The 26,896-nt window shown below is 45.2% G+C and overlaps 1 protein-coding gene across 1 annotated transcript; it reads right to left on the bottom strand.

Annotated features, from left to right (window-relative positions):
- Window positions 1-23,675: 23,675 nt before the first annotated feature.
- LOC309544941 (olfactory receptor 6N1-like) lies at window positions 23,676-24,644 on the bottom strand (the record flags this gene model as incomplete). The annotated part of the gene is made up of 1 exon (XM_082243946.1): window positions 23,676-24,644. The coding sequence occupies one exon, from the start codon at window positions 24,642-24,644 to the stop codon at window positions 23,676-23,678; it is 969 nt and encodes a 322-aa protein (XP_082100072.1).
- Window positions 24,645-26,896: the final 2,252 nt, after the last annotated feature.

Raw genomic sequence — 26,896 nt, 5'->3', positions numbered from 1 at the left:
TGCTGTCCTCCTTGCCCCCTATCAACAACCCGCCACTCCGCCTCTCACCTTCAGCAGTTCCTGCTCATCTGTCCACAGTCAGGTGTCTGTCAAGGAAATGTTTGAGCGTAAGAAGCCAATGTCACAGAGTCACCCCCTTTCCCGGCGTCTGACAGCTGGCTTGTCGGAACTCTTAGCCCGCCAGCCTTTACCATACAAGCTGGTGGAGTCTGAGGGCTTCAAAAAATTTGTAGCTATTGGGACACCGCAGTGGAAGGTACCCGGCCGAAATTTTTTTTCACAAAAGGCAATCCCCAACCTGTACTCTATTGTGGAAAAGGAAGTCATGTCATGTCTGGCACACAGTGTTGGGGCAAGGGTCCATCTGACCACTCATACCTGGTCTGCAAAGCACGGTCAGGGCAGGTATATCACTTACACTGCGCATTGGGTAAACCCGCTGGCGGCTTCCAAGCATGGAATGCGTGGCTCTGCAGAGAAGTTGGTGACACCGCCATGACTTGCAGGCAGGCCTGCTGCCACCTCCTCTACTCCTCCTACTCCATCCTCTTTGCTAACCTCCTCGGCTGAGTCCTCTTCTGCTGTTGTGTCTTGCTCCACACCAACTGCACCCCCCCAGCTCCTCAGAGGCTATTCCACATGCCGGATACGACAGTGTCACGCTGTCTTGGGGTTGACATGCCGGAAAGCAGAGAGTCACACCGCACCAGCACTCCTGTCCGCCCTGAACACACAGGTGGATCAGTGGCTGACCCCGCACCAACTGGAGATCGGTAAAGTGGTGTGTGACAACGGAAGCAATTTGTTGGCGGCATTGAATTTGGGCAAGTTGACACATGTGCCGTGCATGGCACATGTGTTGAATCTGATTGTACAACGCTTTGTGCATAAGTACCCAGGATTACAGGACGTCCTCAAGCAGGCCAGGAAGGTGTGTGGCCATTTCAGGCGTTCCTACACGGCCATGGCGCACTTTTCAGATATTCAGCGGTGAAACAACATGCCAGTGAGGCGCTTGATTTGTGACAGCCCGACACTTTGGAATTCAACACTCCTAATGTTCGACCGCCTGCTCCAACAAGAAAAAGCAGTCAACGAGTATTTGTATGACTGGGGTGCTAGGATAGCCTCTGCGGAGCTGGGTATTTTTTTGCCACGTTACTGGATGCTCATGCGCAATGCCTGTAGGCTCATGCGTCCTTTTGAGGAAATGACAAACCTAGTCAGTCGCACCGAAGGCACCATCAGCGACATCATCCAATTTGTTTTCTTCCTGGAGCGTGCCCTGCGAAGAGTGCTGGATCAGGCCGTAAATGAGCGTGAAGAGGAAGAGTTGTGGTCACCATCACCACCAGAAACAGCCTCATCATTGTTTGCTGGACCTGCGGCAACACTGGAAGAGGAGTCTGAGGAAGAGGTGTCAGAGGAGGAATGTGGCTTTGAGGAGGAGGAACACCAACCACAGCAGGCATCCCAGGGTGCTCGTTGTCACCTATCTGGTACCCGTGGTGTTTTACGTGGCTGGGGGAAAGAACAGACCTTCAATGAGATCAGTGAGGATGAGGAATTGGAAATTGGACATCAGTAGCTCGGCATCCAACCTTGTGCAAATGGGGTCTTTCATGCTGTCATGCCTGTTGAGGGACCCTCGTATAAAAAGGCTGAAGGAGAACGACCTGTACTGGGTGGCCACGCTTCTAGACCCCGGTATAAGCAGAAAGTGTCTGAAATGTTACCGAATTACCGGCAGTCGGAAAGGATGCAGCAGTTACAAAACAAGTTAAAAAGTATGCTTTACACAGCGTATAAGGGTGATGTCACAGCACAACTGGAATCTAACAGGGGAAGAGGTGAAAGTAATCCTCCTCCTACCACGACCACGCCGGCAAGGACAGGACACTTTACAGATGTGTTGTTGATGGAGGACATGCGGAGCTTTTTAAGTCCTACGCATCGCCACAGCCCTTCGGGTTCCACCCTCAGAGAACGACTCGACCGACAGGTAGAAGACTACCTTGCCTTAACTGCAGATATCGACACTCTGAGGAGCGATGAACCCCTTGACTACTGGGTGTGCAGGCTTGACCTGTGGCCTGAGCTATCCCAATTTGCGATAGAACTTATGGCCTGCCCCGCTTCAAGTGTCCTGTCAGAAAGGACCTTCAGCGCAGCAGGAGGTATTGTCACTGAGAAGAGAAGTCGCCTAGGTCATAAAAGTCTAGATTACCTCACCTTTATTAAGATGAATGAGGCATGGATCCAGAAGGGACTGACAGTGGGGGATGCATTTGACTAAAAAAGGCCTGATGAGATGCCTTGGGCTAAAAATGGTCCACACGCTGCTGGATTTAATCTCTGCATGCCGAATGACTTACGTGACTTCTCTGCCACCAACTAGGGTTCAAGCCGCAATGTTTTAGTGCACTTTCTGCCTGGAAAACCTACATTTTTCCTGCCACTGCTACAGCAGCGGCTGCAAAAATACCTACTTTTTCAGGCATGTGTACATGCCTAATTTTTCTGGCCTCTGGTGCTATACTGTGGCTGCATAAAACAAACCAAAAAAAAAAAAGCACATGCATGTGTCAATTCCCCTTCGTGATCGGTACCTTGTTGTGGTGAAGGGGCTTGCGTATCACAATGAAGCGATCACCTCTAGGAGTGTGTTGGCAATGTTGGCACACCCCAGATGATAAGGTCGTTGCTTCATTGTGAACAGACCAAAAGCGATCGGCTGGATAATTTTTCATAGAAAAAACATTAATTTTCTTTATGATCATCTTAGGTGATCATTAAAGCCTACTAGGCCAACAATGGGCCCACACTGCAGAATAATTTTTTTCTGGGTCACTTAATTGTCACTGAACTACCTCAGCACGACTATAGGCTTTGAAAAACCGCCATCACTACAGCAAGATTGACGCATAGAGGAATAAAATTTATGTCATGAGTGTGTCAACTATTGACAACTCTTTGCGGTTGTCTAAAATCGTTTCGATACATTTCCCCTGATAGGGGACGTAACAGGGATTAAACTGATAAGAATAGTACTACCTAACACACCACTCATATAGGATGGCACAGTACATTGCACGGTGCACGCGCAGTGCCCAAAATTGGAAGTAAGAGGACAGACCAACCATCTTTTTCCATCTCCCGGTTCCTAAAATCTATTCCATACACCGGCCCCTGATAGGGGACGTAACGTAACAGGGATTAAACTGATAAGAATAGTACTACTTAACACACCACTCATATAGGATGGCACAGTACATTGCACGGCGCACCCGCAGTGCCCAAAATTGGAAGTAAGAGGACAGACCAACCATCTTTTTCCATCTCCCGGTTCCTAAAATCTATTCGATACACGTCCCCTGATAGGGGACGTAACAGGGATTAAACTGATAAGAATAGTACTACTTAACCACTTAAGCCCCGGAAGATTTTACCCCCTTCCTGACCAGACCCCTTTTTTCAACTTGGCACTTTGTGAATTTAACTGACAATTGTGGGTCACGCAATGTGGTACCCAAACTAAATTTACGTCCTTTTTTCCCACAAACAGAGCTTTCTTTTGGTGGTATTTGATCACCTCTGCGCTTTTTATTTTATGCAATATTAATAAAAAAAGAGCGAAACTTTTGCAAAAAAATTACATTTTCAAATTTGTCTTTTAAAAAATATCCAATATACTCAATTTATGTCATTTTTTTTGGCCAAAATATATTTAGCTACATGTCTTTGACAAAAAAAAAATTAATTGAGCGTATTTTTATTGGTTTGCGCAAAAGTTATAGCGTCTACAAACTATGGTGTAAATACTGAAATTTACGCAGCTTTAATTTCTGACTGCCTATCTCATTTCATGAAGTTCTAAAATGGCAGGGCAGTACAACCCCCCCCTCCCCCAAACTACCACTTTTTGGAAAGTAGACATCCTAAGGAATGTTCTGAGAGGCATGTTGAGCTCATTGAATATTTCATTTTTTTGTCACAGGTGTTTGAAAAATGACTAAAATTTTTTTTTTTTTTTTACACAAAGTTGTCAATGAAATTATATATTCCTCACACATGCCATGGGTATATGTGTAATTACACCCCAAAATATATTCTGCTGCTTCTCCTGAGTACAGGGATACCACATATGTGAGACTTTTTGGGAGCCTAGCAGTGTGCGGGAGCCCGAAAACAAATCACCACCATCAGAATTTCAAAGGGCGTACATTTTTCATTGCATTTTCTCACTACCTATAACGGTTTAGGAGTCCCTGAAGTGTCAAGATTAGGGTTGAGCGGACACCTAGATGTCCGTGTTCGACGGGTTCGGCCGAACTTTAAAAAAAAGTCCGGGTCCGTGTCCCGGACTTTTACCGAACTTTTCCCGGACACCGAACCCCATTGAAGTCAATGGGGACCCGAACTTTAAGGCACTAAAATGGCTCTAAAACACCAAAGGAAAGGGCTAGAGTGCTGCAAATGGCAGCAAAACGTAATTAAGAGCATGGCAAGTGCTCTGCAAACAAATGTGGATAGGGAAATAACTTAAAACAACAAAAAAAAACAGAAAAATAAAACAATGTTCTTCTTCATCTCTGAAGGACGAGGCCCATATGGAGTAGGAGGGAGGTTGAGGTGGTGGTGGATGTGGCGGTGACATAGGCGTGCGCACAGGGTGTGCTGGGTGTGCCTGGGCACACCCTAATCACCTAGGGCACATAGCATTGCCAGTGAGGAGATGGGAAAGATCTCCCTGGGACCTGCTCTGCTCTATTTCTCCTTGCCTACAGGTACATGGCCCCGATACATTACTCTCCCTGCTGGCAAACACATGCATGTGTATTTCAACTTTGGGGTGCACACCTTAATGCAATAGGCTGCGCACACCTATGGGCGGTGTAGGTGGAAGCGGCGGTGGAGGAGGACCAGGGCCGGATTAACAGCATCATGGGCTTGGTGCTGAGGATTTTGAAGGGCCTTAAGGGCCGTGCCTTGCCATGCACCCAGAGGAGGAAGGGTGCAGCCATGCATGCCTAATTCAACATGGGATGCTGTCTCTGAAGCCCATAAACACATCCATGCATCGCCAACTGTCCCTCCTTGTCCGGCCTTCACGCTGTGTGGGGAGGTTCTGAGGGTGCTGCCTGGGGAAGCGAGCATAGAAGCCAGACTTCTGTGTTTACAAGTGACAGAAGAGCGGTAACAGTGAATATGGCCAACCCGGGGCCTATATAAAAGGTAGGGGCCTGGAGCTGCAGCTCCAATAGCCCCTACATTAATCTGGCCCTGAGGAGGAGGACGAGGTAGCCAACACTGCTTCTTTTCAAAAATTTTAAATGAGGGTACACCCCAAAAGAGTGAGAAAGAGCAAAAATGGAACAATGGGTGGGTAAGGTCGGTATCCATTGCTATTCTGCATAAGGTACGGAAAAGTCCCGTGGGATCCATGCCTGGTTCATTTTAATGAACGTGAGCTTGTCCACATTGTCTCTGGACAGGCGGCTGCGCTTGTCTGTTATAACGCCCCCAGCCGTGCTAAATACCCGTTCAGATAATACACTGGCTGCAGGGCACGCCAGCACCTCCAAGGCGTAAAGGGCAAGCTCAGGCCATGTGCCCAATTTGGAGACCCAGAAGTTGAAGGGGGCAGACCCGTCATTCACTACATGTAGGCGTGTGCACACATACTGCTCCACCATGTTGGTAAAATGCTGCCTCCTGCTAAGACGTTCCATCTGAGCTGCTGGTGCTGCTGTTTGTTGTGGCGTGCTGACAAAGCTTTTCCACATTTCGGCCATGCTAACCCTGCCTTCTGAGGTGCTGGCGGTGCCCTGGTTGCGTTGGCGACCTCCTCCTCCTCCTCCTCTGCCTTGTGCTTCCACTGTGGCCCCGCTGTCAGATGGGAATGCCAGCAGCATGGCGTCTACCAGCGTGCGCTTGTACTCGCGCATCTTGCGATCGCGCTCCAGTGAGTGAATTAAGGACGGTACGTTGTCCTTGTAACGGGGATCCAGCAGCGTGGCCACCCAGTAATCAGCACAAGTTAGAATGTGGGCAACTCGGCGGTCGTTGTGGAGACACTGCAGCATGTAATCGCTCATGTGTGCCAGGCTGCCCAGAGGCAACGAAAGGCTGTCCTCTGTGGGAGGTGTATCGTCCGTGTCCTCTGTATCCCCCCAGCCACGCACCAGTGATGGCCATGAGCTGGCCTGGGTGCCACCCTGCTGTGAACATGGTTCCATCTCCTCCTCCAGCTCCTCCTCCTCCTCATCCTCCTCATCCTCCAGAACTGTGCCCCTGCTGGACAATTGCGTCCCTGGCGTTTGCGTGTGCAGGAACCCACCCTCGGAGCCCCTTGCGAATGACTGCCCTGAAAGCCTTGGAAATGTTACCTCTTCATCCTCCTCCTCCTCCTCATCCTGTGCCACATCCTCTTCCATCATCGCCCGAATTGTTTTTTCAAGGAGGCATAGAAGTGGGATAGTTAAGCTGAGAACGGCGTCATTGCCACTGGCCATGTTGGTGGAGTACTCAAAACAGCGCAACAAGGCACACAGGTCTCGCATGGAGGCCCAGTTATTGGTGGTGAAGTGGTGCTGTTCCGCAGAGCGACTCACGCGTGCGTGCTGCAGCTGAAACTCCACTATGGCCTGCTGCTGCTCGCACAGTCTTTCCAGCATGTGCAAGGTGGAGTTCCACCTTGTGGGCACGTCACATATGAGGCGGTGAGCGGGAAGGCCGAAGTTACGCTGCAGCGCTGCCAGGCGAGCAGCAGCAGGGTGAGAACGCCGAAAGTGCGCACAAACGGCCCGCACTTTCTGCAGCAGCTCTGACATATCGGGGTAGTTTTTAAGGAACCTCTGCACCACCAAATTCAGCACATGCGCCAGGCAAGGGATGTGCGTCAAACCGGCTAGGCCCAGAGCTGCTATGAGATTTCGCCCGTTATCGCACACCACCAGGCCGGGCTTGAGGCTCGCTGGCAGCAACCACTCATTTGTCTGCTGTTCCATGCTCCTCCACAACTCCTGCGCGGTGTGTGGTTTGTCCCCCAAACAGGCAAGTTGTAAAACTGCCTGCTGTCGTTTACCCCTGGCCGTGCTGAAGTTGGTGGTGAAGGTGTTACGCTGTCCGGATGAGGAGGCGGTAGAGGATGAGGAAGCGGAGTAGGAGGAGTTAGGAACAGGAGGCAAACTGAAGCGCCCTGCAATCCTCGGTGGTGGAAGGACATGCGCCAAATTGCTATCCGCCTCAGGCCCATCCGCCACTGCATTTACCCAGTGTGCCGTTAGGGAGATATAACGCCCCTGACCGTGCTTACTGGTCCACGTATCCGTAGTTAGGTGGACCTTGGCACAGATGGCGTTGCGCAGTGCACACCTGATATTTTCCCCCACTTGGTTGTGCAGGGAAGGGATGGCTTGCCTGGAAAAGTAGTGGCGGCTGGGCACGACGTACTGTGGGACAGCCACCGACATAAGGTTTTTAAAACTGTGCGTCTCCACCAGACGGAATGACAGTATTTCAAAGGCCAATAATTTTGAAATGCTGGCATTCAGGGCCAGGGATCGCGGGTGGGTAGGGGGGTACTTCCTCTTCCTCTCAAGTGTTTGGGAGATGGAAAGCTGAACGCTTCCACGGGACATTGTGGAGATGGTTGTTGGTGACCCAGGTGGTGGTGTTGCTGACAGATCGTCTGTTTGCGGGGTGGCAGGTGCCGGTATCACTACAGATGTGGCTGGAGCGGCCGAGACTGCAGCAGAAGAGGAAGCAGGATGAGCCAGAGACGTTTCTTGGTTTTGAAGGTGTGTACTCCACTGCAGCTCGTGCTTTGCACTTAGATGCCTGATCATGCAGGTTGTGCTCAGGTTGAGAAGGTTTATGCCTCGCTTCAAGCTCTGATTGCACAGGGTGCAAACCACTCGTGTCCTGTCATCAGCACATTTTCTAAAGAACTTCCACGCTAGAGAACTCCTTTGAGCTGACTTTGGTGCGCTCGTTCCCTTGCTGCGTTGGGCAGTAGCGGGCGTAGTGTCTAGGGCACGGCCGCTCCGCTTCTGCACCCTGCTCCCTCTTCTGCTGTGCTGGTGGCTCTGTGCGACCACCGCCTCTTCCTCCAAACTACTCAGGTCACCTGCATGACGTTCATTCCATGTGGGGTCGAGGACCTCATCGTCCTCCACATCATCTTCCACCCAGTCTTCACCCCTGCCCTCCTTGTCGGTCTCCACAATGCTGAACGCCGCAGCAGTTGGCACCTGCGTTTCGTCATCATCGGAGACGTGCTGCGATGATCCTTGCATGTACTCATCTTGAGAAATAAGTGGTTGGGCATCGCTGCACTCAATCTCTTCCACTTCTGGGGCAGGGCTAGGTGGATGGCCCTGGGAAACCCTGCTGACAGAGTCCTCAAAAAGAATAAGAGACTGCTGTATGGCTTGGGGCTCAGACTGCTGGCCTGATTTGCAAGGGGGTGAGGTGAAAGACGGTTGGACATTGGCTGCAGGTGCCAACTCTGACCTTTCTGCAGTAGACTGGGTGGGAGACAATGTGAAGGAACTGGAGGCACTGTCAGCAGCAAACCAATCTACTATCGCCTCAACTTGTTCTGGCCTCATCACTTCTAGGGGCGTTTGATGCCCTACCAAATACTGATGCAGGTTCTGTCGCCTACTCACACTTGAGGAAGGTGTTTCACTTGTGCGTGTAGCTGGCACAGATCGACCACGTCCTCTCCTTGCAACAGGAGCTCTACCAGCAGCACCACGACCCAGGCCACGGCCCTTATTTGACGGTCTCCTCATATTTCTGTAATTTAAGATCTTGCCCTAGAAAGGTTTTTATTGAATAGCGGAATAGGAAATATGATCCAAAAAAGTGTATGTATCTCGCACGTACAAAACCACACTAGGCCCCAATTACTATTGTTTCTACCCCTAAAAGGATGGATGAGGAGTAGGAGGAGTATGGAACAGACAGCACCCTCAAATCTTCAGAAGTATGAGATGAACCCCAAAAACTTGGAAAGGTGGATCTCACACGTACCGACACAGACTATCCCGCAATTCAATTGATCCTCAAAGGTTTTTATTGAATAGCGGAATAGGAAATATGATCAAAAAAAGTGTATGTATCTCGCACGTACACAACCACACTAGGCCCCAATTACTATTGTTTGTATCCCTAAAAGGATGGATGAGGAGTAGGAGGAGGAGTATGGAACAGGCAGCACCCTCAAATCTTCAGAAGTATGAGATGAACCCCAAAAACTTGGAAAGGTGGATCTCACACGTACCGACACAGACTATCCCGCAATTCAATTGATCCTCAAAGGTTTTTATTGAATAGCGGAATAGGAAATATGATCAAAAAAAGTGTATGTATCTCGCACGTACACAACCACACTAGGCCCCAATTACTATTGTTTGTACCCCTAAAAGGATGGTTGAGCAGTAGGAGCAGGAGTATGGAACAGGCAGCACCCTCAAATCTTCAGAAGTATGAGATGAACCCCAACAACTTGGAAAGGTGGATCTCACACGTACCGACACAGACTATCTCGCAATTGAATTGATCCCCAAAGGTTTTAATTGAATAGCGGAATAGAAAATATGATCAAAAAGAAAGTGTATGTATCTCGCACGTACACCACCACACTAGGCCCCAACTACTATTGTTTGTACCCCTAAAAGGATGGTTGAGCAGTAGGAGGAGGAGTATGGAACAGGCAGCACCCTCAAATCTTCAGAAGTATGAGATGAACCCCAAAAACTTGGAAAGGTGGATCTCTCTCACACGTACCAACACAGACTATCCCCCAATTTAACTGATCCCCAAAGGTTTTTGATTAAATAGCGGAATAGAAAATATGATCCAAAAAAAGTGTATGTATATCACACGTACACAACCACACTAGGCCCCAATTACTATTGTTTGTACCCCTAAAAGGCTAGATGAGGAGTAGGGGGGGTATGGAACAGGCAGCACCCTCAAACCTTCAGAAGTATGAGATGAACCCCAAAAACTTGGAAAGGTGGATCTCTCTCACACGTACCAACACAGACTATCCCCCAATTTAACTGATCCCCAAAGGTTTTTGATTAAATAGCGGAATAGAAAATATGATCCAAAAAAAGTGTATGTATATCACACGTACACAACCACACTAGGCCCCAATTACTATTGTTTGTACCCCTAAAAGGCTAGATGAGGAGTAGGGGGGGTATGGAACAGGCAGCACCCTCAAACCTTCAGAAGTATGAGATGAACCCCAACAACTTGGAAAGGTGGATCTCTCTCACACGTACCAACACAGACTATCCCCCAATTTAACTGATCCCCAAAGGTTTTTGATTAAATAGCGGAATAGAAAATATGATCCAAAAAAAGTGTATGTATATCACACGTACACAACCACACTAGGCCCCAATTACTATTGTTTGTACCCCTAAAAGGCTAGGAGTAGGGGGAGTATGGAACAGGCAGCACCCTCAAACCTTCAGAAGTATGAGATGAACCCCAACAACTTGGAAAGGTGGATCTCTCTCACACGTACCAACACAGACTATCCCCCAATTTAACTGATCCCCAAAGGTTTTTGATTAAATAGCGGAATAGAAAATATGATCCAAAAAAAGTGTATGTATATCACACGTACACAACCACACTAGGCCCCAATTACTATTGTTTGTACCCCTAAAAGGCTAGATGAGGAGTAGGGGGAGTATGGAACAGGCAGCACCCTCAAATCTTCAGAAGTATGAGATTGTGTTCACTGTACCCCACAAAGATTGAGTTCACTGCACCCCACAATGATTGTGTTCACTGCACCCCACAAAGATTGTGTTCACTGCACCTCACAAAGATTGTGTTCACTGTACCCCCCAAAGATTGTGTTCACTGCACCCCACAAAGATTCTGTTCACTGTACCCCACAAAGATTGTGTTCACTGCACCCTAAAAGGATGTTGTTCACTGCACCCCACAAAGATTGTGTTCACTGCACCCTAAAAGGATGTTGTTCACTGCACCCCAAAAAGATTGTGTTCACTGTACCCCCCCAAAGATTGTGTTCACTGCACCCCACAAAGATTGTGTTCACTGCACCCCAAAAAGATTGTGTTCACTGTACCCCCCAAAGATTGTGTTCACTGCACCCCAAAAAGATTGTGTTCACTGTACCCCCCAAAGATTGTGTTCACTGCACCCCACAAAGATTCTGTTCACTGTACCCCACAAAGATTGTGTTCACTGCACCCCAAAAAGATTGTGTTCACTGTACCCCCCCAAAGATTGTGTTCACTGCACCCCACAAAGATTCTGTTCACTGCACCCCACAAAGGATTTTGTTCACTGCACCCCAAAAAGATTGTGTTCACTGCACCCCAAAAAGGATTTTGATCACTGCACCCCAAAAAGGATGTTGTTCACTGCACCCCAAAAATGATTTTGTTCACTCCACCCCAAAAAGATTGTGTTCACTGCACCCCACAAAGATTGTGTTCACTGCACCCCAAAAAGATTGTGTTCACTGTACCCCCCAAAGATTGTGTTCACTGCACCCCACAAAGATTCTGTTCACTGTACCCCACAAAGATTGTGTTCACTGCACCCCAAAAAGATTGTGTTCACTGCACCCCAAAAAGGATGTTGTTCACTGCACCCCAAAAAGGATGTTGTTCACTCCACCCCAAAAAGATTGTGTTCACTGCACCCCACAAAGATTGTGTTCACTGCACCCCAAAAAGATTGTGTTCACTGCACCCCAAAAATGATTTTGTTCACTGCACCCCAAAAAGGATTTTGTTCACTGCACCCCAAAAAGGATGTTGTTCACTCCACCCCAAAAAGATTGTGTTCACTGCACCCCAAAAAGATTGTGTTCACTGCACCCCACAAAGGATTTTGTTCACTGCACCCCAAAAAGATTGTGTTCACTGCACCCCAAAAAGGATGTTGTTCACTGCACCCCAAAAAGGATTTTGTTCACTGCACCCCAAAAAGATTGTGTTCACTGCACCCCACAAAGGATTTTGTTCACTGCACCCCACAAAGATTGTGTTCACTGCACACCAAAAAGGATTGTGTTCACTGCACCCCAAAAAGATTTTGTTCACTGCACCCCAAAAAGATTGTGTTCACTGCAGCCCAAAAAGATTGTGTTCACTGCAGCCCAAAAAGATTGTGTTCACTGCAGCCCAAAAAGATTGTGTTCACTGCAGCTCACACACAGAAAAATGGATGTGGATCACTGACACCTGCCTATCTCCAATCCCACACCACACAGCAATATCGATTGTAGTTTGTAGAACACAGTTTCCCTAAAATTCAGCAGACTCTGTCCCTAACAGGATTGAGAAGAGATCGTAGATCAGGATTGAGTGCAGATTCACCCCACCCCCCACACAGCAATATCGATTGTAGTTTGTAGAAGACACTGACCCTATAATTCAGCAGACTCTATCCCTAAAATGCCTACAACTCGCCCTGCCTAAACACTCCGACCTGTCCCTCAATTCTATCCGGACACAAATGGTTTTTTCCTGCCTATCTTTCCCTAATCAGCAGCCAGCACATTGATGTGTGCTCTGTCCCTTAGCTAAGCAGCAGAATGACGCTGCTGCGGCGGCTGCCTCGAACTTATAAAGACTTGGTCACATGCTTCAGACGGCCAATCACAGCTACTAAGACATTTGCAGGCATGGCTGGGATGGCTTAAGGCACACCAGTTAAATGATTGTTGATTGGCTGTTGAAAGCCCGCCATGAAAAGAGCGCCAAAGCATGCAAAACCCGGAAATAAAACGACCGAACACGGATTTTTACCCGAACATACAGTAAAGTGTCCGTGTCCGTGTTCGGGTAAAAAAAATCCAATTATTCGGTACGAACACGAATAATACAGTCCGTGTTCGCTCAACACTAGTCAAGATACCACAAAACCCACAAAAGTAGACACCCAAAGCTGTTTGCTGAGAGGCATGGTGAGTCCATGGAATATTTTATATTTTGCCACAAGTTTTGGGAAAATTACAACTTTTTTTTTTTTACACAACGTTGTCACTAAAAGATAAATTTCTCACACATGACATGGGTATATGTGGAATGACACCCCAAAATACATTCTGCCGCTTCTCCTGAGTATGGGGATGTGCCATGTGTGAGACTTTTTGGGAGCCTAGCTGTGTACAGGACCGCGAAAACCAATCAACACTCTCAGGTTTTCTAATGGCGTAAATTGTGCATGTCACCTCTGCACTACCTGTCACAGTTTCGAAGGCCCTAAAATTCCAAGATAGCACAAACCCCCCCAAATGACCCCATTGGAAAGTAGACCCCCCAAGCTATTTGCTGAGAGGCATGGTGAGTCCATGGAATGTTTTATATTTTGCCACAAGTTCTGGGAAATATATATATATATATATATATTTTTTTTTTTTTTTACACAAAGTTGTCAGTAAATGATATATTGCTCACACATGCCATGGGTATATGTGAAATGACACCCCAAAATACATTCTGCTACTTCTCCTGAGTACAGGGATACCCCATGTGTGAGACTTTTTTTGCAGTCTAGCCGAGTACAGGTCCCCGAAAACCAATCCCCACTTTCAGGCTTTCCAAGGGCGTAAATTGTTGATTCCACTCCTGACTACCTATCACAGTTTCGGAGGCCCTAAAATTCCAAGATAGCACAACACCCCCCCATATTACCCCATTTTGGAAATTAGACACCCCAAGCTATTTGCAGAGAGGCATGTTGAGTGTTTTGCAGATCTCACTTTTTGTCACCAAGTTTTGGAAATTGAAAAAAGAGGAAAAAAAATGCATTTTCCTGTTTTTTCTTCATTTTCCAAAAAAAATGAGAGCTGAAAAATACTCACCATGCCTCTCAGCAAATAGATTGGAGTGTCTACTTTGCAAAATGGGGTCATTTCTGGGGGTTTTGTGCCATCTTGGCTTTTTATGGACTTCAAAGAGTGATAGGTAGTAAGGAACAATTTACGCCCTTAGAAAGCCAGAAGGTGCGGATTGGTTTTCCGGGTCCTGTACGTGGCTAGACTGCCAAAAAGTCTCACACATGGGGTATCCCTGTACTCAGGAGAAGCAGCAGAATGTATTTTGGGGTGTCATTTCACATATACCCATGGCATGTGTGAGCATTATATCATTTACTGACAACTTTGTGCAAAAAAAATAAATAAATAATAATAATATTCCCGAAACTTGTGGCAAAATATAAACTATTCCATGGACTCACCATGCTTTTCAACCAATAGCTTGGAGTGTCTACTTTGCAAAATGGGGTCATTTGGGGGGGGTTTGTGCTATCTTGAAATTTCAGGGCCTCTGAAACTGTGACAGGTAGTCAGGGGTAAAATCAGCAATTTACGCCTTTAGAAAACCTGAAGATGTGGATTGGTTTTCGGGGTCGCGTACACAGCTAGGCTGCCAAAAAGTCTCACACATGGGTGTCTACTTTTTAAAAAGGGGTCATTTGGGGGGTGTTTGAACTGTCCCGGCATTTTATGCTCAATCTTATCCACACATCACCCACTCTTCTAACCACTTGAAAACCAATCCTTTTCTGTGACTTTTTGTTTACATGAAAAAATATATTTTTTTTACTAGAAAATTACTTTGAACCCCCAAACATTATATATTTCTTTAAAGCAGAGGCCCTATAGAATAAAACGTTGGATGTTGCAAATTTTTTTGTCACACGGTATTTGCGCACAGATTTTCCAAACGCAATTTCTGCAAAAAAATATATATTTTTTTAAATTTATTGCACAAATATATAATTCCAATTTGTTTGGTAAAATTTAAAAGATGATCTTATGCCGAGTACATAGATACCAAACATGACATGCTTTAAAAATTGCGCACGCCTCTGCAGCGGCAACAAACTATGTACATTTTTAAAAACCTTTAAAAGTCTTTATAGGTTACCACTTTAGACTTACAGAGGAGGTCTACTGCAATAATTACTGCACTCGACCTGGCGTTCGCGGCGATACCTCACATGTATGCTGCAATTGCGGTTTACATTTGTCACTAGACCAACGCTTGCGTGCTACATTGTGCGCAAGCACGGGGGGACAGGGGGGGGGCTTGATTTTTTTTTTTTAATTTTGCTTTTTTATGTTATTTTGATACCTTTCCTTTCTTTTTTTTTAATCATTTTTAATTGTTATCACAGTGAATTTAAATATCCCCTATGATAGCAATCTGTAGGGACAGGTACTCTTTTTTTAAAAAATTGGGGTCTTTTAGACTCTAGATCTCTCCTCTGACCTTAACACATCTGACCACACCAAAATTGGTGTGATAAAATAATTTCCCAATTTCCCAATGGCCCTGTTTATTTCTGGCGAAACAGAAGTCATGAAATGCTCGTAGCTTCCGGTATCTTAGGCCATAGAGATGATTGGAGCCATTGTCATCTCCAATTATCTCTATGGTTAGATAATTGAACCACCGGCTGCACTCTCGGGTTAACCGGTGGGACAGGAGAGCCCGAGAAAAACCACGGAAGGCTGCGGAAGGCGGCGGTGGGGGGGGGAAGTCCCCTCCCACTGCATGTAAAAGCAGTCTAGCGGCCAATTACCTGCTAGGATTGCTTTTACATGTAAGCCGACCAATGGCTGTAAAAAAATGATACCAAGATGATGCCTAAATCTGCAGCCATCATCCTGGTATAACCACTCAAAGTCCAGCAACGTACCAGTATATTGCTGGTCCTTGTTTGGCATATAGGTTTTTTTTTTTTTCAAGCAGCCTGTGGGCTGAACGAAAAAAAAGAGGACCTATCAGAAATCAGCACAGGAATAATGTGTAGTATTACTCATCATTAACCGCCCAAACAACCACCCACTGAATTTAATGATGGGTATACACGACACTATCCACGTATACCAAAATAGGATTTTAACTGCAGTGCTGAAATCAGAAAATCACCACAGCTGCTGCCAGCAAAGGTATCCATATATGCTGAGCGCAAACGCAGTTTGTGTCAGAATATATAAAATCAATGTCGTGGCTGCTGATGAGTACCTGCAAGAGAAACAGGTCACAAAAGAATGAAAAACAAACAAAGGACATTAAAAGTACAGTAGGAAGAGTAGAAGAACATATAAAATGACTGACAACAACAGTTTTTGGATCCTTTTATTTTTCTTTCTAACTGTTGTTCCTTCATTTGGGACTGCGATCTTCCAGCTTGGGTCTCTCAAAATGTCGATGGACATCCAACATCTTTCGAGACCCTGTGTTTGTGTGCCCTACACTGTGTCGTGCTGTACCCTACACTAAAACTCCACTAGTGTATGGTAGCGCTCGAAACATTCCCCGATGCAGAGACCAGGTTGGTCAGGACATTTGGGACAATAATAACGGGTGTCACACCTACATCCGCGCCTGCTACAGACACGACATCATCTTTGGGGTCGTCTTTGGGTAGGGGTACTCAGGAGGACATAAGGAAAATGTTTCTCATGCAGCCGGCTCACTGCATCTGGAAGGGGAAGTTGGGCAGGCATGCCTCCTGGGTACAGGTAGGCAAGGATGATCGATTCCTGGAATTTCGTCCTGACGCCCTGTATAGGACAAAGGCGTTCAGCATAGCCAATTGGTAAAGGTAAAAAGACACTTTTTTGTACCAGCGTCTGGCTTTACGGGCAACTAAATACGGCGCCAAAAGCTGGTCGTTAAGGTCCATCCCTCCCATATTAAGGTTATATTCATGGACACAGAGGGGTTTCTCCATAACGCCAGTTGCCGTAGGGATTTGGATCGTCGTGTCTGCGTGAAGGGAGGACAGAACATAAACATCCTGTGTATCCTTCCACTTCACTGCAAGCAATTTGTCCGTTTTCAAGCAGGCTCTCGCCCCCCGACTAAGACGGGAATTTACAAGCCGTTGGGGGAAGCCCCGGCGATTAGGTCGCACAGTGCCACATGCGCCAATTTGTAATTCAGAAAGATGACTAAATAGTGGCACGCTTGTGTAAAAGTTCTCCACGTACAAATGGCCTAACACAGCGGTTTTGTGTTTTTTTGTAAGTGACAGTAATCTATTGATTACTACACTTGCCTGGGTGAAAGGGTTAAACGCAGGCGCTGGCAGGAATCAGTGCTGACCGTGCAAACACCGCCTTTTGGGAACCCTAAACTATGGGGGCGCTAGTATAGTTCTGATCAGATCAGATATTGATCTGTTCAAACACTATACTAGTAATGGAAGTGTATGTGTGTGCGTATGTATGTGTGTGTGTGTGTGTGTGTGTGTGTGTGTGGTAATCAAGGGGTTATTTATAACTATGCGCCGGGGATCTGCGCTTTTTTAGACTGCCACTAACACTAGCTAATGTCACCTGTGTCACTTATAATAGTGATCAGAAAAAAAACTGTACACTATAAAAGTGACACTGTGACAGGGCACGGAAGCGGTTAACTGGGGGTGATCAGGGGGGATCAGGGGGTTAAATCTTTATTGGGGGGGTGTCTGGGACACTAAACCTTCTTGGGACTGAAACGTAGTCGCCTGCGCTAATTCTGATTACAATCACACTAATACAAAAGTACAAAAACATTGTATATTACGTTTGTATTAGTGTTGAATGTGACAGGGGAGTAGGGGTTAACTGGAGGTGATCAGTGGGGGATCAGGGGGTTAAATCTTTATTGGGGGGGTGGCGGGTATTTTTAGTGAAAAAGGGGGGAGGGGGTCGCAAGCGCTACACCTGACCACAAATCACACTTATACAGGTATATAGGAAAATGCTATATGCTGTATAAAGTGTGTGTTGTGACAGGGGCTGTAGGGGTTAATTGAGGGGGCGATCGGGGGTTAAATGTGCCTATCTACCTGTGTGTGGGTGTGCTTGATGCAGTACTCACAGTTAGATGTGCTCTCCTCTCAAGCTGGATCCAAAAAGGACAATGGGAGGGGAGGGTACATCTTTTCTGAGCCTGTGTATACATTTCACAGGCTCAGAACAGGATCTGATTGGGCAGGACCGATCTACAGGTCCAGGCCAAAAATGATTGGCCTGTACCTGATGACTGATCGTTTCTGAACCCAATCGAGCCATCGGCGGGACCGCGGGAGCGCACGCGCACCAGAGCGGTGAAGGCTAGTGACGTACCGGTACCTCACTTTGCCTGGCCGGGGCTGACCGCCGCAGTATATGTACTTGCAGCGGTCGGCAAGTGGTTAACACACCACTCATATAGGATGGCACAGTACATTGCACGGTGCACGTGCAGTGCCCAAAATTGGAAGTAAGAGGACAGACCAACCATCTTTTTCCATCTCCCGGTTCCTAAACTCTATTCCATACACTGGCCCCTGATAGGGGACGTAATGTAACAGGGATTAAACTGATAAGAATAGTACTACTTAACACACCACTCATATAGGATGGCACAGTACATTGCATGGTGCACGCGCAGTGCCCAAAATTGGAAGTAAGAGGACAGACCAACCATCTTTTTCCATCTCCCAGTTCCTAAAATCTATTCCATACACCGGCCCCTGATAGGGGATGTAACGTAACAGGGATTAAACTGATAAGAACAGATTTTTTTAATTTAAAAAAAAAGAGGACAGCCTCTGCGGAGCTGGGTATTTTTAGGCCGCGTTACTGAATGCTCATGCACAATGGCTGTAGGCTCATGCGTCCTTTTGCGGAGGTGACAAACCTGGTCAGTCAAACCCAAGGCAACATCATCGACCTCATCCCATATGCGTTTTTTCTGGAGCGTGCCCTCCGAAGAGTGCTGGATCAGGCCATAGATGAGCATGAAGAGGAAGAGTTGTGGTCCCCATCACCACCAGAAGCAGCCTTGTCGTTGTCGATTGCTGGACCTGTGGCAACGCAAAGAGAGGAGTCTGAAGAAGAGAAGTCCGAGGAGGAAGGTGGCTTTGAGGAGGTGGAAGACCAACCACAGCAGGCGTCCCAGGGGGCTTGTTGTCACCTTTCGGGGACCCTTGTTGTTGTACGTGGCTGGGTGGAGGAAGAGACCTTCAATGACGTCAGTGAGGACAAGGAACGGGACATGGCTAGCTTGTTACCCAACCTTGTGCAAATGGGGAGTTTGCGGTTGTGCAAATGGACTGACTGACTGTTAAACGGGGAGTTTGGTCTGTCACTGTGAAGCGGGCGTAACCCTTACACTACCTGATCGATACAACATCATACCTGATCGTATACACACACTGGATGTTTTAAAGCACGTTATTCCAAACAATTTAGGAATGTTAGGTGATTTATGCCTTTTATGGATTAAAACCCGACTCTGCGTCAACTAGGTGATTTTCCATGGGAGTTTTGCCATGGATCCCCCTCCGGCATGCCACAATCCAGGTGTTAGTCCCCTTGAAACAACGTTTCCATCACTATTGTGGCCAGAAAGAGTCCCTGTGGGTTTTAAAATTCGCCTGCCTATTGAAGTCTATGGCGGTTCGCCCGGTTCGCCCGTTCGCCAACAGTAGCGGAGGTTCGTGCTCGCCGTTCGCGAACGGCAAATTTTAGGTTCGCGACATCTCTAATACATGTGTGTCACTGTCTCACGCTTCTTGCTCTTCTTACTAGATTGTGCATTAAGATGTAATTACATGTTTTTTAAATTATGTTTTTAATTAATTTGTATTCTCCATGGCACCAGAGTACTTCCTGGTGCAGTCTGTATTGCCTTTTAATATTTGCTGCAGCTACTTCTGGTGCAGGCCCTTTTATGGCCGCCGCTGCAGTGTTTTCTTACGTCTGAGGAAGGAGCCCAGTACGCATGCTCCGAAACGCGTTACGTCACTTCCGGTAGGCTTGCGGTTTACCACAGCCTCTACCCGATCCAGCTCCCTCACAGTCCTTCCTGCATTGTCATTTCCGGCTGCGGGTCAGTCGGCATGTGGACATACCAATACAGGAAGCGAGATAGGAATATGGACACAAGCTAATTCCCATGTGAGTTACTATATCATTTCATGTATTAAACTTTTATGCTACACTCAGCGGCGCCTGTTTTTCTTCCTATTTTGCCAGCGGGATTTTCGTCTTTTGCCTGCCAGAGCTGCCCTGAATCACATCAGCACCTGTAGTGCTTAGTCTCCAGCGGTCCCTGATCATCTCAACTTATCATCTGTTGCTGCACTGGGGTCCTTTCCCCTTGGCACAAGCACCCAACACCCCTCCTGCCTCTCACTTCAATGGATTTCAGATTAACATTTGAATTTAAAAGCAGTTTGGAGAATATCCCAGTAAATGAACCTAGGTACAATCATTTCATCATTAGTTATCACTTTCAACATATACAAGTACAGTGCAGTGTATTGCAGTCCCTAATGCTCCAATAAATTCTTAAATAGCTGGAAAGTCACTGACACTGCAGTGCACCACAGCACACATACCGTCATTGTGGTGTTTTACATTTTAATAGGAGTTATACCCATTTTAACTGAGTTCTAGTGCTTTTTCTAGTCCTTTCAAAGGCATTAGTCGGCCTTAATACAATTTAACACACGTAACACACGTGCAGAAAAGCAATTTAGTACAAGTGTGACGTGGGATGATTAGACCCAGAGTGATAGATGCATTTTAGTGAGACACGTCAGTCTGAACTTCAGTTTAAGGGCCTGGTAGCCCACTTTTATTAAAAAAGATTAACGCAAAGTCCATAAACTTGCCCACACAGGGGTTTTGGTTGCACACAGCATAAACAGGTAACAAAATATTAAGCCTCCTGGCTCTCACTTCAGCAGTACCTCTGCTTTTAGTAATGAGTCCCTCAGACCATTGGCTTTTCAATGCACATCAAAAACTTGGCTTCAAGAACATCAATGTGCACAGCTCCTCGTTAATGCACACAACTAGCACACAACGATACTGGCTCACACCTGAGGTGAAACCCTGTCTTCAAAATGGGAACACACCTCCCACTTGGCTGGAGTCCTGAACTGTTCTCAGTCCTTCATTATAAAAACTGTGTGCACCAGCACACAACCATGTTGTTCTTCAACAAAACCTAGACTTTACGCTACAGAAAAGCTAGAATGACTAGTAAAAAATTTATCTTAAAATGTAATTTTACAGTATGTATAGGTCTAGCTGAACCCACTTCCCACTTAAAAACAATAAAGTTTATTGGTAATTTGATTGAAAACACAATTCAAAATATGAAAAAGGTCTAAAAAGAAAAAAGCATTTACAGGCTTTTAGTAGACTCTCGTGACTGTCGGTCAACATGACTAAATCTTGTGCCCTGAATGTCTCCCTTTCCCCCGCTGAACTTTCTGTGGTGCAATCCAATTTTCCCTTTAGCTGGAGCACCAGTTCTATTGCCTACCTAGGTACACACCTAACCCCTTCCATCAGCTCTCTCTATAACGCCAACTATCCCCCCCTCATTAAAAAGCTCAAAGCAGACTTATCTACTTGGTCTTCTCACACCTTGTTTTGGCTAGGCAGAATCAACGCTATCAAAATGACATTTCTTCCCCGTATCCTTTACCTATTTCGATCCCTCCCGATCACCTGACAGATCTTTAAAATACACTCGTTCGGTTTGTTTGGGGCTCGAAAGGACATTGATTTTCTAAATCAATCCTATTCCGCTCTCGATGCAATGTAGGCCTCGCTCTCCCTAACCTTCGATGGTATTATCAATCTGCTCAGCTAGCCCAGTTTTCTACTATATACAGAAGAGTGGACAAACCTCATTGGGTCCGCTTAGAGAGACAAGCTGTTCCACGTCATACACTTGACTTCCTAGCATTGTGCCCACCCAAAGACAGACCCCCCCATTCTAGCCCCTACCCTATCCCACTCCATCTGCCTCAATGACCACCTTCTCAAACAACCTGGCCTGGTTTCCAAACTTAGACCCCTCACACATATCTTTAATAACCCCCAATTCCCCCCAGGACAGAATATCAATGCATTCCACTTGTGGCTAAATAAGGGTCTATTTCGGATCGGGCATTTCTTTAAATCCATAACTCCCTCTCATTCCCACATTGTGTCAGCTCCCTCAAAATGCCCCTTACTGAGAGGTATCGACACTCCCAGATCTCACATTTCCTACATTCCATATGGGACAACAAGCCAGAACCCCCGCAGCTTACTAATTATGAACGTTGGTGTTCGGAGGCCAAGGACACAAGAGGCGGGATTTCCCTTATCTACTCTGCCCTGTCCAACAGTGATGACAAACCTGCCTATGCTCTGGCTTGGGAGAGGGACCTGGAGATGGAGTGGGACCTGGATGACTGGAGCTCCCGCTTCCAACGCTCTTTCACCGGTATTTTAAATGTCTCTTTTATCAAAGCTAATGTCAAATTATTTACCAGATGGTATTTGGTCCCTACCTGTATTGCAGCTATGTTCCCAAATGCCTCACCACTTTGTTTTAGGGGATATGAATCATCAGGAGACTTCCTGCATATTTGGTGGTCTTGCCCCAAACTTTGCCTATATTGGAACAAATTATTCCAGATCATTCGCAAAGTTCACCCAATTACTCAATCTCCACAAATAGCTCTTCTTCATGATAAAGGTCCCTAAATTCCTAAACCTGCACAGAAACTACTGCAATTCATGTTGTAGGAAGCCAAGCTCACCATAGCTAAAGCATGGAAAAAACCCAGGGTCTCCATTAGGGAGACTAAACTTAAAATCTCTTGGATCATGTCCCAGGAAAAAATCTCTAGCATCATCACTGACAAACTGGTTAAAAATGAGGCCGTTTGGGAACCCTGGGCTAAGTACGTACAGGTTTCTATTTGATCTAGGTGCCAGACCCTCTCTTACCTCCCTATATGTTCTCTTCGTCTTAGTTAGCCTCCCAGTCCACCTCTGCTCTCCTCCCCTTCCATCCCTTATCCATTCGTTCTCCTTCACTTTCCTCTTTCCACTCTTCCTACTCGTTCTCATACTCTTGGGGTCCGTCCCCGGGAGGGAAACTGACTGGGCCCGTATGTTTCGCCACCCCTGGGGGCATGGTGTCCTTTCTTCCTTTTCCTCCTTGGAGTGACCCCCTACATGACGTACCGGTTCTGTTTTGACACGTTTTCTTTTTGTAATATTCTTTCTACTATGGGAACTATGCTGATGTTTGCTGATTTCACATCCCTTGCCATTCAGAAGTGGATCATTTGTTGGCTCCCATCATTTTCTGTACAAGTGTCAGCCTTCTTACTCTTACTATGCTCAGTTTGTATTACCATGCTCAGTTTGATCGTTCTACCATGTTTGTTTTTTGTATTTACAATTCTTTCAATAAAAATTAATGAAAGTAAAAAATACAAGCATATATGCTCAACGGAACAAATGTAGGAAATACCTAGACAAAGTTATTGAATATACAGTACAGGATATCACAAAAGAGAGTCAGAGCAGGTTCATAGGAACTTGTATATGTATAATATATTGGGGTAAATGAATATCTAACCATGTAATTTATTATCAACCATCACACATATGGTAAGATGGGATGATGGAAAAAAAATATCATAATAAGTAATAATGGGAAAAATCACAGAAAAAATAACAAAAAAGGAGTAAGGTAAACGACAATGGAATACATCTCAAAGCGCTGCCGGGAAAGCAAAACTGGAAAGGAAGGTGAACTTCCTTTTTCTAACCATTTCCCAGTGGCAGGGCCTCATACGGTCACACAAGGTTAGGGTGTGAAATGGCCCAAGAAATGCCTTTCTTTTCTTTTCAGACATTTTCTCAAACATTTTTGCACACCTAATTTAATATTTTTGTTTCTCAGGCTATATATTATGGGGTTGAACATGGGAGTCACAACTGTGTAAACAAGAGATAAAGTCTTACTAACTGTGTTTGAAAAGGTATGTGTGGGTATTGCATAGAGACTAATAAGTGTTCCATAATATGTGCACACTGTAGCCAGGTGGGAGCTGCATGTGGAGAATGTTTTCCATCTACCTGTGGATGAAGGGATATTCAGAATAGTACTAATAATGCATATGTAAGTTCCAATAACAAATAAAAATGGAAAGAGTGCCACCGAAGATGAAAATATGAAGGTCTCTATTTCAACTACATAGGTGTCTGAGCAAGAAAGTTCTAGTATGGGAGCAAAATCGCAGAAATAATGATCAATAATTTTAGGTCCACAAAATTGTAGCTGAGCAACCATAAATAATGTGATTGACATGCTAGTAAAGGCACATAACCACGAGAACAGAACAAGTTTGCCACAAAATGCAAAACTCATCACAGAACAATAATGGAGTGGTTTGCAAATAGCCAGATACCGATCATAGGACATGGATGCAAACAGCAAGCACTCTGTTGCTCCCAATGATCCGCACAAATAAAACTGTGCAAGACAGTTTCCTAGACTTATAGTAGCACCATCCTCCCACAAAACATGTAAAAATTTAGGAATAAGATTAGTAGTAAATAAAACTTCTGATAAGGATAGACTACATAGGTAAATATACATTGGAGTATGAAGACAATGTTCAGATGTGATGACTGAAATAATTAGAAGATTTCCTGTTACTATTATCATGTATATCACAAGAAAAAAAATAAAGAGAAAAATTCTAGTGCTTTGCAGATGGTCTATTCCAGTTAGCCAGACTTCAGTAATTCTTGAATAGTTGTCTTCCTTCATTTTATTGTAACCGCTAGTGACAATACTGGTTCAAACAAAATGACGAGTCAGTAACTTTATTTTGCCAAGTATACAGGTGTTAGGTATTTTGCATACAATATTTTCTCTCTGATCTTGCAAACTCTTGTGAGAAGAAAAAGCCAAGAGCTATAGTGTGTTTTTGGTGTAGAATAGGTCAATTATTCTTTGTGCTCACATTGCAGGAAACGCTTTTGCATGGTAAATTGTTTGACTGGGTGGCTTGTGGTAGTTATGGTCTGCTTAGAAGCCTGAAGGCTAATTAGAGAAATATTTATCAGATGTATTTAAATATTTTACTGTATTTGGTGACTAAAATCCCTGCTGTAATTCTCACTGGATCCATTGTAATTTATCTCCTTAATTCCTCAACGTAGTTATTACAGATAAAAATAGCATTTCACAGTTATTTGCTATAAAGTTATTGTTAAAGATTTAGCTAAGTGTGGAAAGTTTTATGAAGTATTAAACTGAGCCTGAATTGGTATTTTCTATAGGAAACATTTAGAAGTATCAATTGTATCCAAGCAGTACCCTGAGACATTAACCTTTTGTCCAAAATTCTTCTTGCAAAAAATAGCAGTGCACTTCCTGGCAGGTGATTGCTCTTAGGCATTCCTGTACTCTGTGCCTCATAACTGTATATCGGCAGTGTGGCAGGGACTGCTGCCTATGACTTCTAGTCTCACAAGATTTGGAGGGAGATTTAGTACTATTACTGCTATCCTGCTCACTATTCTCCTTGTTGGAGAGAAAGCTGTGCCCAAGAACCTGTAGTGCAAGTACATCTATGCTTCTGCTTTATTCATTCTATGGATCTGTACCTACTGCACCTCCCCTGCGGCTTCTTGATTATTCCTCCATCACTCATCAGATCACCAATCATCAGAAGGCAGCTCTGACACAAGGAAATTAATCAGGCTTCTTTGTCAGAATAGCCTCCTCCACACAGATACACAATGTTGAACATATGTTACGTTGTTACATAGTTAGTCCGGTTGAAAAAAGACACAGGTCCATCTAGTTCAACCAATAAAAGGGGTCAAAAATGTACAATCGTATATACACAATCCTATATCCACTGTTGATCCAGAGGAAGGCAAAACAAGACCCAATTTGCTCCAGCAGGGGAAAAAAATACCTTCCTGATCCCCAAAGAGGCAATCGGATATTCCCTGAAGCAACGTTACCTATAACTTTTAGTATCCAGTTATATTATGTGCATTTAGGAAAAAAATGCAGGCTTTTTTGTAAAATCCCAAAAAATTGGGAAATACTGACATATGAAACCACACATACGTGTATCACCAGTAGCTCAAAAAAGAACTATAATAATAAAAAAGAGTAAATTATGAATTTGAATATATATATTGTATATATATATTTTGTATAATTTGAAAAATATACAAAATGTACGACATAAATAAACAAGTGATAGTATAATTGTCTCATAAATAGTCTATCTGGTGAAAAATACAAATAAAAGACCTAGTGAGATCAAAAAGAATTCAAAGAATAGTGAGTCCAGTGAAAACCGATTAAATTTAAATCACCACAAAACTCCACCACCCTTGTTTGTCAACACTTCCCACTCCCATCAGATGGTAACTCACCATAATATTGCCCCCCATTCTCATGGTTTGGGCAAATATGCTTAAGTTAGGAACGGTAATGCAAAGTCCTTTAGTAAGCCTATTCGCTCCTCCACCTGTCTTGTGGAAATTATCACTCCGTGAGGGTATATGAAAAAAGAAAGGCTCCACTAGCATAATATAGTTACACGCATGTGTTAAAATCAACTTCAATCCACTTACATGTTAAAACTTAATCATAGGCATTAAACATATGTAATGGATACACAATTTGGTCTCCATTGACCTCACCACCTCCATGCTGGCTAGAGATCATCTGGGGATTGTAACTTGCTATCACTCTGCTAGTCCGGCTGCCATACAGTCACGTCCCGATGCTTTTCGTCAATTCGGACTTCGTCACAGGGGGTGGCTGTGCGGCTCGGCAACTTGGCTTATCTCTTCTCCGCCTCTGGGCTGTTAACCCATTCCAAGGCACTCAGTAGAAAGCAGAATGTATTGTATTCTAACAAGCAGCTACAATCACTGGACAAAAGCACCCGCTATCTGTCTGCTCAATTATCCTGTAATTTCCCAGTTTTAAATCCCGATCGGTAAAGAGCACAGCCCAATCATTTTAATAGGAATTGTAAATTTCCAATC

This window comes from Pelophylax lessonae (genome assembly GCF_965119305.1).
Source record: "Pelophylax lessonae genome assembly, chromosome: 1".
In the NCBI taxonomy this organism is placed as follows: Eukaryota; Metazoa; Chordata; class Amphibia; order Anura; family Ranidae; genus Pelophylax; species Pelophylax lessonae.
Note: the sequence above shows the minus strand (reverse complement) of the source record. Positions and strands in the feature narration are given on the sequence as shown.